Source organism: Hylobates moloch, unplaced genomic scaffold (assembly GCF_009828535.3).
Source record: "Hylobates moloch isolate HMO894 unplaced genomic scaffold, HMol_V3 SCAFFOLD_3, whole genome shotgun sequence".
Taxonomy (NCBI): Eukaryota; Metazoa; Chordata; class Mammalia; order Primates; family Hylobatidae; genus Hylobates; species Hylobates moloch.
In genome coordinates this window covers 14405723-14421282 of record NW_026652278.1, presented here as the reverse complement: position 1 = coordinate 14421282, position 15560 = coordinate 14405723, and the positions used below count along the sequence as shown (strand labels likewise).

Sequence of the window (15560 nt, the reverse complement as noted above, 5' to 3'; positions counted from 1 at the left end):
CCTTCTATAACATGAAAAAAATCTAATTCAAATTTCTATGAAACCTACAACACAGAAAACATAAAAATAGCAAATAAAATACCTTTGTGTGGTTCTCTTTACTCATGTATAATATCTATTTTAGAAAACTGCCATAATTACAAAAACACTAACTCCTTAAACGTTTTGAAGTTCTTTAGGAAATAATGGAAAGTAGAGCAGACTCAAGAAAATATTTGCGTATTATCCCATCCCTTGGGGCAATATAAAGAAAAAATCTAGAAGGATATACAACAGGTTATTTCTGAGTGATAAGATAATGGATGAATATTTCTCTTCTTTTAACTTATGGATTTTTTTCTATAATGAGCATGTTTACTTATCTTCTACTGGTAGTATTTTAAGATGGGTGTCCCTATAGAAAAGGAAACATGGGCAAGAACAAAACATCAAATCACACTTTCACTTGGCTCAAACACTCCGAATTTTTAGTTTCTTCCTCTATAATTTCAATCAAATATTGTCTGTCAAATATATAAAAGACTTCAAGGTCACATGACTACAAAATTATATGGAATGTCTTTGTAGGATTCTTAGAAAGGAAAAGGGCCAGGGAGAAGACTAGCTTCCTACCACCACCAAGATCTCCAATGCAAGACAGGCAGCTAAAGCACCACTAAGAAATCTAGAATAATCTACGGCAGCACTTCTCCAACAATCAGTAGTAAAGGATTTCGTTTTTTTTTTAATTTCTAACCTCTTACCGAAGAATATAAAATACAAAATTACCACAAAAATGAAACAGAAAAAGCTCACTTTTTGTCAGAGTAAACACACACAAAATTTACAATAAAATTGCTACTAAGAAACTTTGCATATGCTTTTCTACTCTATACTTATTTCACCACAGACCAGACAGTTTACAAATGACACCAGTCATGAAACCACACTTCAAGCAGCACTGGCAATGTATTGTTTTATATGTCAAGAAACTGGATCTGAAAGAGATTATATGGTTTGGTCCAGAATTCATAGAAGGCAACTAGAAACAAAATATTCAGAGATTTCTTGTTCAGAACTTTTCCCAGTCTACTAGGCAACTTTAATTCCTTACCTTATTGAAATTAACCAATGCATACCAAGATGAAGCTCTTCATTAAGGGGGGAGAAAAGTAACATAGACTATTATTTCTAGAAAGAAAAGCTAATAGCTCCAACATACCTGCCACAATTCCATGCTGATAGCACTGTCCAACTGAACAAGTCTGGTTTCCAAATGCATGGACTGGCTCTCTGGATTATTAAGATTGATTGCCGTACTTTGGTTATGGTGGCGCTGAATCTGCGATAAGTGCATTCTCAAATTGTCACACAGTTTACGGAATTCAGCCTTACGCGTGTATTGGAGGCAGAATTTGAAAGCTATAAGCATAATTGTAAAATATATTAGGTACCTTCTACTATCTACTTACATATTTGAATAGGTTTTATTTCACACATTAAGATCAGTTATTTTAACAGGATTCACCAAACTCATCATTAGTCTTTGTGATGCAATGAGAATCAACTTATTTCATCCAGACTACCTTTTTGAGTGAACCCTAACAAAACCAAAGACATAATCACCGGTCCTTGCCTAGAACTAAAATGTGGTGCTGGCAGAGTTTACAAGTGGGAAACCAGAATTTAGATCTAGGAGTCACCTTTCAAAGACCCACCACTTTAAATCCTAAGAGTAAAAAAATCTAGTCTAAAATATAATGAACTTTGATATCTAACTTACACAGTAAGAAACAAGGTTCTGTACTAATTAAAACTACATAATACAAATTGAGGGCTTATAGTAACCTAATTTCAACTGATTACAGATGAACTACTTGTTCTGTCATTTAAATGGACACCTTAATTTTTTTACTGTCACATATGCAGTATTAGATTATTTTTTAGATTTCCTTTCCCCTTAAAAATAGTATGTCTATTTTAACAGGCCTAAAACAGAGATGCAGTTTAACTTCAAGTTAATATTTATATCAACAACTATCAAAAAGTCCAAATTTACTTGTATGAAAGTGAAAATTCAGGCTGAGCAGAGCTGTAATCCCAGCACTTTCGGAGGCCGAAGCAAGAGGATCACTTGAGTCCAGAAGTCTGAGACCAGCCTGAGCAACAATGCAAGGTCCCAGCTCTTTTTTAAAAAATAAAAATAAAATAAAATAAAAAAAGTAGAGAACTCAAGTTTACTAAAAAAAATGGAAAACTTTACTTTTTCAGTTATACAGAGAACTCCAAAATGACTTTAAAATGTCTTTCATTGTTACTGATGTTTGTGTAAAAAGAAAAAAAAAGATCTTTCAGATATCAATAAAATACAACTCACACAAAACTCCTTTAAAGAGTAAAACAGGCCGGGCGCGGTGGCTCACGCTTGTAATCCTAGCACTTTGGGAGGCCGAGGCGGGCGGATCACGAGGTCAGGAGATCGAGACCACGGTGAAACCCCGTCTCTATTAAAAATACAAAAAATTAGCCGGGTGTGGTGGCGGGCGCCTGTAGTCCCAGCTACTCGGAGAGGCTGAGGCAGGAGAATGGCGTGAACCCGGGAGGCGGAGCTTGCAGTGAGCCGAGATCGCGCCACTGCACCACTCCACCACTCCAGCCTGGGCGACAGAGCAAGACTCCATCTCAAAAAAAAAAAAAAAAAAAAAGAGTAAAACAAACTCCTTACTCAGTCACTTTGGTTTTGTTGTTTTTTTTTTGAGACGGAGTCTTGCTGTTACCAAGGCTGGAGTGCAGCAGTGCCATCCTGGCTCACTGCAACCTCCGCCTCCCGGGTTCAAGCGATCCTCCCACCTCAGCCTCCTGAGTAGTTGGGATTACAGGCGTACACCACCACGACCGGCTAAATTTTTTGTATTTTTAGTAGAGAAGGGGTTTCACCATGTTGGCCAGGCCGCTCTTGAACTCCTGACCTCAAGTGATCCATCCACCTTGACCTCCCAAAGTGCTGGGATTACAGGTGTGAGCCACCACATCCGGCCGCAGTCATTTAATACTCATGTGAATGCCAACATTTCAATAAGGATAAAAACTAGTTCATTTTAAGCACTTTTCAGAAAATTTACTCCTCAGTCAATTTCAAAGCACTTCACTCAGATTTGATCTTCTCATCTTACCTTGCTGGGCAATATCATGGTACAGGCGCTCTACTCTAGAATTGTTTCTAAGAAGGTCCAAACACTGCCTGTAAGACTCCCACAGGAATTTAACCCATGGAGTTAAAAGTAATCTGTCAGTACGATCCTGAGTGTCTTCACCACTTACAGCACTTAGGAGAACACTACAAAGAAAAAAATGTTGAAAACAATTTTAGACAGTTTCCTACTTTGCCATGTGATTAAAAACCAAAACAATGTTCATCAGAAAACAGTGCAAATTCTTCCCACAATTTGTACACACTGCAAGGGTGTCACTATCTACTCCCTGAATTCCCAATCTGCATTATGTTCATTTAAATTAGTATTTGCCCTTCTATCTTAAGGCTGTCATTTTCCACTTCAATGAATTTGTATTACCTACATAAATTAATTGGTTACTATGCATTTAAAACTTCAAAGATTTGCATTTTTTTCTGATAAACATCTACTTCAAAAGGAAATGAAGACCCATGTAAAGGAAAACACTAAGTTAACTATCAAAGCATTTATTAGAGGTCTAACCCACATACCTCTCAGGAGTTTGAATATTATCCAGATCCTCTATATCTAAGACCATCTGCTGAGATTCTTCTTTAGCAGCTTCAGTTTTTTCCTCTGCCATTTTCAAATATGCCCTAACAACATCCTCTAGAGATTTTATGTTCACCTAATCCAAAAATACAAAAACTCTTCAGAACTTATTTTTCCATTGAACCATAAGATGTTTTAAAGGCAAATTTTAAGAGAAATACAATATATTAACTTCGAAAGGTAAGTTCTTCGGCAGATTACTAAAAGCACTTGTTAAAAATATACAACCCAGTTCTGTTTGTACCTGTTGACAAATGTTCTTATACTGGTATAATCCCTCCTTTGCCAAGTGACTCTTGCGAAGATCCACGCAAAGTTCCAAGTATTTCAACATAATTGGTTCGTGTATCTTTTGCCACGTTCTATGTTTTTTACTTTTCATAACATCATAAAGAACATCCAGAGCAGGCTGCTTTTTGCCAACCTCAAGAAATTCTGAAAAATTCAGAAAAATTAACATTAGTTATGTACACTATACAACAGTCTAAACTTTACCTTTTTAAATGGCTGTTTCAATTCCCCAACTCATTACCAACTTTTTACCAAGTTACATTTATTTTTGACTTCTAAAGGTATGCCATAATTATCAAAAGTAAAACAATAGAAAGACCTGTATTGTGTTGAAATATGATCTACAAGTAAAACTGAATTTCACTGTATTCCACTGTGATTTAAAAGTTCCAGGCCGGGTGCAGTGGCTCATGCCTGTAATCCCAGCAATTTGGGAGGCCAAGGTGGGCCAATCACTCGAGGTCTAGAGTTGGAGACCAGCCTGGCCAATACGGTGAAACCCAACTCTACCAAAAATACAAAAATTAGCCGGGCGTGGTGGTATGTGCCTGTAGTCCCAGCTACTGAGGAGGCTGAGGCAGGAGAATCACTTGACCCCAGGAGGCGGAGGTTGCAGTGAGCCGAGATCGCACCATTGCACTCCAGCCTGGGCGACAAGAGCGAAATTCCATGTCTCAAAAAAAATAAAATAAAATAAATAATGTGTCAGTATTGGTTCATTAGTTGTTACAAATAAAAATCAACATGGGAGAAAGTGGGTGTCGTGTCAATGAAACTATGCACTCTGCAACACTCTGGAAATCTCAAACTTCTTTAAAAAATTATTTGTTTGTTTTTTTTTAATAAAAAAATAGAAAAATGGTGCCGGGAGCGGTGGCTTATGCCTGTAATCCCAACACTTTGGGAGGACAAGGAGGGCAATCACTTGAGGTTGGGAGTTCAAGACCAGCCTAACCAAAATGGAGAAACCAAGTCTCTACTAAAAATACAAAATTAGCAGGGCATAGTGGTGCATGCCTGTGGAGGCTGAGGCAGGGGAATCGCATGAACGTGGGAGGCGGAGGTTGCGGTGAGCTGAGATGGCGCCACTGCACTCCAGCCTGGGCAACAAGAACGAAACTCAACTCAAAAAAAAAAAAGGAAAAAAAAATAGAATACAAAGCAAAATAACTTATATTATTTTTTTCTTTTTCTTTTTTTTTTTTTTTTGAGACAGAGTCTCGCTGTGTCGCCCAGGCTGGAGTACATTGGCGTGATCTCAGCTCACCACAACCAATTCTGCCTCAGCCTCCTGAGTAGCTGGGATTACAGGCACCCGCCACAGGGCCCAGCTAATTTTTGTATGTTTAGTAGAGACAGGGTATCACCATCTTGGCCAGGCTGGTCTCAAACTCCTGACCTCATGATCCACCCGCCTTGGCCTCCCAAAGTGCTGGGATTACAGGCGTGAATCACCATGCCCAGCCAACTTATATTCTTTTGAATTTATTATCCCCTGAGCCCGAAGGCATTCTATGTGGTAACATTTCAAAATCCAGTTCCAATTTTAAGTTTTATGTATATTGTTTGTTTTGAAATACAGTCAAAAGCAGTACCTCTACCATTACATTATTTCTGACTCAGGTTAAAATTTATCTTATATTTCTTCATCTTTTATTTTCTTTTGTACACTTAATAGACTAGGGGAGAAAGAGGTCATTTAACCTAAGTCAACTGGTTAAATTCATCTTAACATGCATTAATTGCAAATTTCACACACACAAACTTCCCAATGAACATTTAAAAAACAATTTGGGGGAACTAAAACACTACACTAAAAAAAAAAGGGGGCTTAAAACACTATATATATATACATATATATATATCTCCTTTTTAGAAATATCGTTTATTTTCCTTGGAATAAGACTTTTTTTTTTTTTTTTTTTTTTGGACAGTTTCGCTCTGTCACCCAGGCTGGAGTGCAGTGGCGCAATCTCAGCTCACTGCAACCTCCGCCTCCCGGGTTCACGCCATTCTCCTGCCTCAGCCTCCTGAGTAGCTGGGACTACAGGTGCTTGCCACCACGTCTGGCTAATTTTTTTTTTTTTTTTTTTTTTTTTTTTTTTTTTTTTGTATTTTTAGTAGAGACGGGGTTTCACCGTGTTAGCCAGGATGGTCTCGATTTCCTGACCTTGTGATCTGCCCACCTCGGCCTCCCCAAGTGCTGGGGTTACAGGCGTGAGCCACCGCACCCAGCCAATACTTTTTCTTTTAAGAGCCACCTGATAATGGCCAGGCACAGTAGCTCATGCCTGTAATCCCAGCACTTTGGGAGGCGGGCGGATCACGAGGTCAGGAGATCGAGACCATCCTGGCTAACACGGTGAAACCTCGTCTCTACTAAAAATACAAAAAATTAGTTGGGCCATGGTGATGCACGACCGTAATCCTAGCTACTTGGGAGGCTGAGGCAAGACAATTACTTGAATCCAGGAGGCGGAGGTTGCAGTGAGCCGAGATAGCGCCACTGCACTCCAGCCTGGGCAACAAGTTTCAAGAAAAAAAAAAAGTTTGCAACAGGATAAATCACAAAACATACTGAAATAAATCTTTGCACAATACCTTATATGAAATCACATTTTTCACATGCAAATAATGACAAAACCCTTCACCACTGCATGAAAAAGTCCATCTTTCACTGAGTCAATCTTACTATCAAAAAGAAAACTTAATAAATGAAACAAAGATGTAATATATAACTAGATACTTTACTGAAATAAGCCTTTCCTTGTTGTCAGGGGTGGGGGTGGGAGGGAAAAAACTTTCAGTCTTCTCCTGGTCTTCTATAGTGCATGCAAGCTTATTTTCTAAAATGTAACAGTACAGCCAGGTGCCTTGGTTCACACCTGTAATCCCAGCCCTCTGGGAGGCCAAGGCATCACTTGCAGTCAGGAGTTCCAGATCAGCCTGGGCAACATGGTGAAACCTTGTCTCCACTACAAACACAAAAATTAGGCAGGCATGGTGGTGCACGCCTGTAATCCCAAATACTCGGGAGGATGAGACTTTAGAATCACTTAAACCCAGGAGGCAGAGGTTGCAGTAAGCCAAGGTTGCATCACTGCACTCCAGCCTGGGCAATAGAGGGAGAGATTCTGTCTCAAAAAAAAAAAAAAAAGAAAAAAAAGAAAATGTAACAGTACATTAGGCGTTTTTCATAACTAACAAAAACAGTCTCTTATCAGCAAAAAACTTGGGAGTAAATGCGTTTAATCGAATTTATACTTTAAGAAAATCACAGCAGCAGCACTAAAATGACCTATTGTATCCAACTCCTAATCTAAAAAGGGCTTGTTTAGAGATGAAACTGAAACCATTTTTCACTTCCTGAACAGCCAATTAAAACTTGATTCCTTAGCCAGGTGCGGTGGCTCACGCCTGTAATCCCAGCACTTTGGGAGGCCGAGGCAAGCAGATCACTTGAGGCCAAGGGTTCAAGATCAGCCTGGGAAACATGTCTCTACTGAAAAAAAATTTAAAAATTAGCTGGGCATGGTGGGACACGCCTGTAATCCTGAAGCAGGAGAATCGCTTGAGCCCGGGAGGCGGAGGTTGCAGTGAGCCGAAATAGTGCCCTGCACTCCAGCCTGGCCAACAGAGCGAGATTCTGTCTCAAATAAATAAATAAATAGTTGGAATGAGAACAGATTTTTCATAATCCATGACAATGAGTCTTCTGCCTTTGTCCTAATTTATATACAAGAATTCAGTTCCTCTGAATTATTATTATTTTTTTTTGAGATGGAGTCTCGCTCTGTCACCCAGACTGGAGTGCAGTGGCGCAATCTCAGCTCACTGCAAGCTCCGCCTCCTGGGTTTACGCCATTCTCCTGCCTCAGCTTCCTGAGTAGCTGGGACTATAGGTGCCCGCCACCACGTCAGGCTAATTTTTTTGTATTTTTAGTAGAGACGGTTTCACCGTGTTAGTGAGGATGGTCTTGATCTCCTGACCTCATGATCCACCTGCCTCGGCCTCCCAAAGTGCTGGGATTACAGGCATAAGCCACCACGCCCAGCCTCCTCTGAATTATTTAATGGTGGCCAGGGGAAGCTTTTGAGGCTGGAAAGAACTATCATAAACTAAAGGTTCTATTTCAATACTTAAATATTGATTTCCAGATTAATATTATAGAAATAAAAGTTAAAATCTAGAATTATAAACCTTACTAGATGGGTGAGCATTCGGAGCATACCTTTCAAATTCATTACTGAATGTATAAAGAAGTTTACATCAGCCCTTGATGTTTACTAGTTTATTTGTGCAACAGACCAAATAGATATGCTACGTTACTCAATTTGTGGCCTTAATAACAGCTTTATGGCCGGGCGCGGTGGCTCAAGCCTGTAATCCCAGCACTTTGGGAGGCCGAGGCGGGCGGATCACGAGGTCAGGAGATCGAGACCATCCTGGCTAACAGGGTGAAACCCCGTCTCTACTAAAAATACAAAAAATTAGCCGGGCGTGGTGGTGGGCGCCTGTAGTCCCAGCTACTCGGAGAGGCTGAGGCAGGAGAATGGCGTGAACCCGGGAGGCGGAGCTTGCAGTGAGCCGAGATCGCGCCACTGCACTCCAGCCTGGGCAACAGAGCAAGACTCCGTCTCAAAAAAAATAAAAATAAAAAAAATAACAGCTTTATTTTTTAAAGGCACTGGTTGTAGAACTATAATAAGGTCAGCAGCAGTTAGTTTGGTACTACTAACGATATAATACGAAAAAGGGGCCTTCTCCAAATGATTACAGGATATGAAATTCTTGCCTGTAACTGCTGGTCCAAGTTCTCACCTTCCTGAATGACTACTATAATTTTTCCCCCAAAAAGTGCTCATATATATGCTTAGGGTGACCTGAACGACTATTCTACTTAAATTTATTTACATTTCATTAAGATAATGCAATAGATTAGGTCTAAATATTGTTGGGATCACAAATATTACATATAAAACATTTAGATAAAATGAGATTATTTCCAATTAGGGGAATGCCCTCTGATCCTTCACTTATGTTTTGGAAGCAGTGCCCTGGACCATCCAGCAACTGCTCACTTTGAGAAGGGATCCCTCAAGATCAAAGGTATGAGTTTCTACTCTGAAGGTAACGCATGCATCCCCATGCAACAGCTTCAAAGGGCTGCAAGCAAGGCGTCCCCACAGTCTTTTTTAAAAAGCTACACAAACAAAATTCAAGTTTCCCCCCCCAGTGTCCCTCATCTTGCCTACTTTAATTTCAGATCCTTTCCTTAACCTGCCCTTCATGAATCAAGCCTGTGTCAATTTAGAAACAGGAAAAAAATGTTTGGTGCACATTACATATCCTTTCTATATCAAGTTCTTATGAAGATTCCAAAAAGAGAAGCCATACAGGAAACAAGGCCCGAACACACCAAATATGTAATGTGTAGACCATTATAGTGCTTTGGCCTACTAGCACGGGAGAAAAAAAATACCCGTTGGGCAAAGCATGCAAATGATTGTAAAATAACAGCCATGCAGAGTAGTAATTTCATGAAAATCATTTCGTATACTACAAATTCTAAGTTTCGAAACGACGAAAAGTCATAAACTTTGCTACAGTTTGCTTTATAGTGACAAAGTTCCATTTCAATCTCTTCTTTCCGATGTATTAATAAACATCCTAAAACCGCTTGTCTGCTCTAACCATTAGATCACTGGTTATCATTAGAATGAATTAGTGATCACACCTATGTTGTAGTTTGAATAGGTTTTTAAAACAATTATTCCATTCCACACAATGTGGAATTATCCTATTCCACAGACCAGTTCCCTCCCCGACAAAGTGTTACTTTTACCTTAAAAAGTACATGACCAACATATCTCTGGTCCTGCCACATTATCAGTTTATGTGCTGACTCAAACTGCCGTTTTCACAAGATGAATTTTCAAAGAAGCTAACAAAATAAGCTCTCCAAACATAAAACTGTAACTCACAAGGTATATGCATCTACAACATGGGTAAAACCCGAAACTTCTATTTCGGTGAAGGAAGGATGAAAATAAGAGCTATCCATGCCCTAACGATTAGAAAAATTGTCCAGTTAGAGGAAGAAAAAAAAAACAAAACCCTAAACAAAGTTTCTTAAGCCCAGAGCCTAGCAAGAACGTGTGCATCCCCAGAACGCCAATGTAATAAATGCCTTGGAGAGATCGGGGCACACAAGTTTTTCCCTCAAGCGCCAATGGCTAAAGTACACATATGGAAATAGAAATCGCAGACAGCAGCACTGTGGCAGAAAAAAAGAGAAAAAAGGACTGATCTGGATGTCAAGAGACGTTGGTTTTAAGTCTCTTGGCTCAACAACTCCCGGAGTGACCTTGGGGAAACCTCTCTCTAGGCCTGTTTCGTTATCTTTAAGAGGAGACCTGAAGTCCCTTTACATTAACTATTCCAACTTCCAGTGATTCGAAACAGGCTTTCGGACTGCTTCTAATCAATGCCAGGAAAAAGGAAAAAACAAAAACAAAACAAAACAAAACAAAAAAACAGGAATCAGGTTAAATAGGTCAGAGGCCCCTAAGTGGCTATAAAGCAGCTGGGTAAAGGATAAGTGGACCCTGACCCAGCAAAGCACTGAGCGCGGCTTGGAGAGCGGGGGTGGCTGCGGGAGGGCCGGGGGTGGGTCCGTAGGGCTCCCGGCCCGGGCAGGAGGTGGAGCCGAGGCTTTCGCGTGCATTGTCCCCGGGAGGGAGCCATGTTTCTTACTCCCCGGCACTCCCAGATGGCGGCCGGGGGCGCGGGCCCTAAGCAGACCAAAGCCCCAGGGACCTGGAGAGCCAGCGGACGCAGGCAGCGAGGAGGGAGCTCCAACCCGGGTAGGGGCTGTCTCCCAGGCTGCGGTCCCCGCGACCCACCCGGAGGCGGCAGGGGGAAGGAAGGGCCGCTGGGGCGACGGTTCCGGGCTCCGCGCCTCCCAGACCCTAGTCGATAGAGTGAGAAGGAAACCCATGCCCAACCACCGGCTGGGACAGCGGCGGGCAGGCCGCATTGGTCTCCTCTCCCCGCGCGGACCAGGCGGCGGAGCAGTGGGAAGCAGGCCCGCGCTCTCGACCTCGGAGGCCTCGGGCCGTCCCAGCCCGGCGCGCCCCGATCAGTTACTCACCGTTGGCGCGTTTGAGGGCATTTTCCGGCCTCTGAAAATAGGCCGGCATCTTGGCGGCAGGCTCAGCTCACCCGGCGTCAGCGAACTCTCTAGTGGCCCGGGCCGGGAGAGGAGACGAAGGGGAACCAGCGTAAGGTTCCACGCGCCTCGCCAGCAGTCGCCCGCGCCCAGCCGGCCAGAGACGGAAAGGAAGGAGCCACGTGACCTCCGCGCGGCGGCCCTGCTGCCGCCCAGGCCCCGGATGTATGGGGCGGGTCTCCGTGCGCGCAAGCGCGCTGGCGTCACGCACGCCGACAGACGTGGCGGCGCCGGAGTCCTAGGCGCGCAAGGTCCAGTTCCCCTCTTGGGCCTGTTCTGGCTAGCGTTAGGGAGACAGTTCCCAGGCTCTTCAATCTTCGAGCGAGAATTGGGGTGGGAAGGGTGAGTGTGGGGTCAGAGTTTCTGTCTGGAGAACAAGCAAACGTCTGCAGATTGATTTTCAAAGCGACTTGTGCGGAGTCGTGCAGTTACAGTAAGGTCCCATCCAGCCGGGAGAATCGCCTGTCTTGGCTACCTGAAAATGCTGAGTTTAACGAAAACGCAGTGAGCAGGTGTCATCAGGTCAGCGCCGCTCAACCGTGAGGGACAAGCATGGGGAAGAGTGACGCCTAAAATAAACAAGCAAGGTTCTTTTATATCTTGGTAAAGCAAAAAGTTTGTGTCACAGGGATTGCCTTGAGAAATGGAGGCTCTCAGAGGGGGCGAGTGGGAACAGAGCGACCTGGCAAAGGGCGAAACTCCCTGGAGCGCAGCAGACTTGCTTGGTGTTTGAAAACACACGGAAAGGAGTGTCGTCACTTTTTACATACAGCGCACGTCACAAACAAATTAAGAAAAATTGGTGTTAGTGAAAAAAATCAATCTGAGAGTCCCTTTTATTGTTGCTTAACAATTTTAATGTTCGCAGACGAAGAACTTTACCTAGAACTTGAAAACCATTTGAACCGAATCTAATTCTCAAGCCCTTGGTACGAAATAAAGGTGAGCTCAGAAGGAAAATTTAGAAGGCAGCAGTGAAATAGGTTATTGTCAATGTATTACACATTTAATAGACGAGATATGTGAATTAATGAATGAGGAAATCGGCCGGGCATGGTGGCTCGCGCCTGTAATCCCAGCACATTGGGTGGCCGGGGTGGGTGGATCACCTGAGGTCAGGAGTTCGAGACCAGCTTGGCCAACATGGCGAAACCCCGTCTCTACTAAAAATACAAAAATTAGGCCTGGCGTGGTGGCTCACGCCTGTAATCCCGGCGCTTTGGGAGGCCGAGGCGGGCAGATCACGAGGTCAGGAGTTCAAGACCAGCCTGACCAACATGGTGAAACCCCCCCCATCTCTACTAAAGATACAAAAAATTAGCTGGACGTGGTGGCGAGCGCCTGTAATCCCAGCTACTTGAGAGGCTGAGGCAGGAGAATCGCTTGAACCCGGGAGACAGAGGTTGCAGTGAACCTAGATTGTGCCACTGCGCTCCAGCCTGGGTGACAGGGCGAGACTACGTCTCAAAAAAAAAAAATTAGCCGGGCGCCTGTAATCCCGGCTACTCAGAAGGCTGAGGCAGGACAATCGCTTGAACCCGGCAGGCAAAGGTTGCAATGAGCTAAGATCCGGCCACTGCACTCCAGCCTGGGCGACAGAGGGAGACTCCGTCTCAAAAAAAAAAAAAAAAAGAGAAAACCACAGGATATACACACAAAAAGCATTTCCCCCTCATTACTTCTGCCTCCGCAAAGATTTTTCTTTTTTTCAACATGAACTGTTCTACTACAGGAGAGGTTTTTCTATTTATCTAAATTGATCACTATAAAGAAAGAAGATTTGGGAAATATAGACATGGACCCAGAAAATCACAAATTCTAAAGAAGTTTATTTTAAAATTAATTTCAGAGAGCTCGTCCTCCAGAATGCTTAGACCATTCTATGTGTCTGAGCTTACTCAACAAAAAAATAAGAGCCGGGCAGGGTTGATATAAAAACAAGTACTGAGAAGCTATAGGAACTGTTTTATGGACAGGATCAAGAGACTTGTTTGTGTATATAATAATTAAGTCAAAATTAAAGAGCGAAACATATGAGCACATACTTCTTTTACGAGATGTAGACAGAGAACTATTTAGCAGCCCATAGAGAGATGCAAACAAAATAAAGGAAAGTTGACCTAAAAAATCAGAAAAAAAGCTTGCTGACATTCATAACTTTACGTTATCATTTCTCAAAGAAAATAGTAAAATGGGCCAGCATGATGGCTCACGCCTGTAATCCCAACACTTTGGGAAGCCGAGGTGGGCAAATCACGAGGTCAGGAGTTCGAGACCAGCTTGGCCAACATGGTGAAACTAAAAATACAAAAATTAGCTGGGCATGGTGGCACATGCCCATAATCCCAGCCACTTGTGAGGCCAAGGCAGGAGAATCACTTGAACCCTGGAGGTGGAGGTTGCATGAGCCAAGATTGTGCCACTGCACTCCAGCCTGGGCAACAGAGCGAGACTCCATCTCAAAAAAAAAAAAATAGTAAAATGGCCTCATTCGTTATTACTCATTATTTGGTATGCCTACAACAACACAAACACTAGAAACTTGGGAGATAGACAGGATGCAGTGGCTCACGCCTGTAACCCCAGCACTTTGGGAGGCCGAGGCAGGCGGATCACAAGGTCAGGAGTTTGAGACCAGCCTGGCCAATATGGTGAACCCTGTCTCTACTAAAAATACAAAAATTAGCCGGTTGTGGTGGCAGGCCCCTGTAGTCCCAGCTACTTGGGAGGCTGAGGCAGGAGAATCACTTGAACCCGAGAGGTGGAGGTTGCAGTGAGCCGATACCGCGCCACTGCACTGCAGCCTGGGCGACAGAGCGAGACTGTCTAAAAAAAAACAGAGAAACTTGGGAGATAAAATGAAATCCAATATCCCTACATATTGATCCTTTGGCCTTTCAAGTTATTTAAAGTATATAAAGCATTTAGTAATATAACAAATGATCATATACGTGTATTTAAATAAATTATGTACAGTCTAGTAGCATTTTGGGAATGAATAAAGGTGTAACATCAATTTCCAGGATAAATTTACCTATTAAATTCAACCAACGTGGCCAGGCACAGTGGCTCCCGCCTGTAATCCCAGCACTTTGGGAGGCCAAGGCAGGCGGATTGCCTGAGTTCTGGAATTCAAGACCAGCCTGGTCAACCTGGTGAAACCCTGTCTCTACTAAAAATGCAAAAATGAAAAACCAAAAAAAAAAAAAAAAACTAGCCGGGCATGGTGGTGCACACCTGTAGTCCCAGCTACTCAGGAGGCTGAGGCAGGAGAATTGCTTAAACCCAGGAGATGGAGGTTGTAGTGAGCCGAGATGGAGCCACTGCACTCCAGCCTGGGCCACAGAGCGAGACGCTGTCTCAAAAAAATAAAAATAAATTTAAAAAAATCTACCAACAAATATTCAGTACCAGCTAACAGCCATTGGATGCTGAAGATAAAAAGATCAAGATGCCTGCTTTCCAGGAGTTAATGATTCACTGGTGAAAATAAATGAATACACAACGAGCAACAAGATAGGATCTAATCTGGGACAGGAGAAAAGGGTAATTATTTGTTGTTGATTAATGCTTACTTAGTAGAAAACAGGCAACCTGAAGATGATAGAAACCACTTTGGGAAATGGTAAGAGGAAGTAATAAGGCTCAGGGTTTTTTCTGACTAATCAAATTACTTTTGTATTACATATGACTGGATCATTAATATGATGTTTTAGGGTTTTTTTCTGACTTGAGTGGAGTAAACATGATTCCCAGAAAGACAATTGTTAGGAGCACAACGGAGGTACTACATTATACATATTTGCAACATAGTATCATACAGCTTTAAAACAAGTAGCATGTTTTACAATTTACAAAGTGTTTTCACATTTCTAGTTTTATTTACAAGTTTGCCTAATGAAGGTATTTGTACCCACCTCCCCCACCCCCGTGAGCATAATAAATTTCAAAGAGGTAAGTTAACTAAGGTTCACAGTAATACATTCCTTCAACAAACCATGATCAAGTGCATTTCATGTACCAGGCACAGTAGGCAGGGCGCAGCGGCTCACGCCTATAATCCTAACGCTTTGAGAGGCCGCGGCGGTGGATCACCTGAGGTCAGGAGTTCAAGACCTGGCCAACATGGTGAAACCTTGTCTCTACTAAAAAAATAGAAAAGTTAGCCAGGCGTGGTGGCAGGTGCCTGTAGTCCCAGCCACTTGGGAGGCTGAGGCAGGAGAATCGCTTGAACCTGGGAGGCGGAGGTTGCAGTGAGTCGAGATTGCACCAC

The 15560-nt window shown here is 42.6% G+C and overlaps 1 protein-coding gene across 1 annotated transcript in view; it reads right to left on the bottom strand.

The window, feature by feature from the left end:
• Nucleotides 1–11403, bottom strand: part of EIF3A (eukaryotic translation initiation factor 3 subunit A) — a 48097-nt gene extending 36694 nt beyond the window's left edge. The window contains exons 1-5 of the mRNA XM_032176601.2: nt 11210–11403; nt 4009–4199; nt 3704–3840; nt 3153–3316; nt 1202–1401 (exon numbers count right to left, since the gene is read on the bottom strand). Of these exons, the coding sequence (XP_032032492.1) occupies nt 1202–1401; nt 3153–3316; nt 3704–3840; nt 4009–4199; nt 11210–11258 (741 nt within the window). The 5' untranslated portion in view covers nt 11259–11403. The remainder of the gene's footprint in view (nt 1–1201; nt 1402–3152; nt 3317–3703; nt 3841–4008; nt 4200–11209) is intronic.
• Between the last annotated feature and the right edge of the window lie 4157 nt (nt 11404–15560).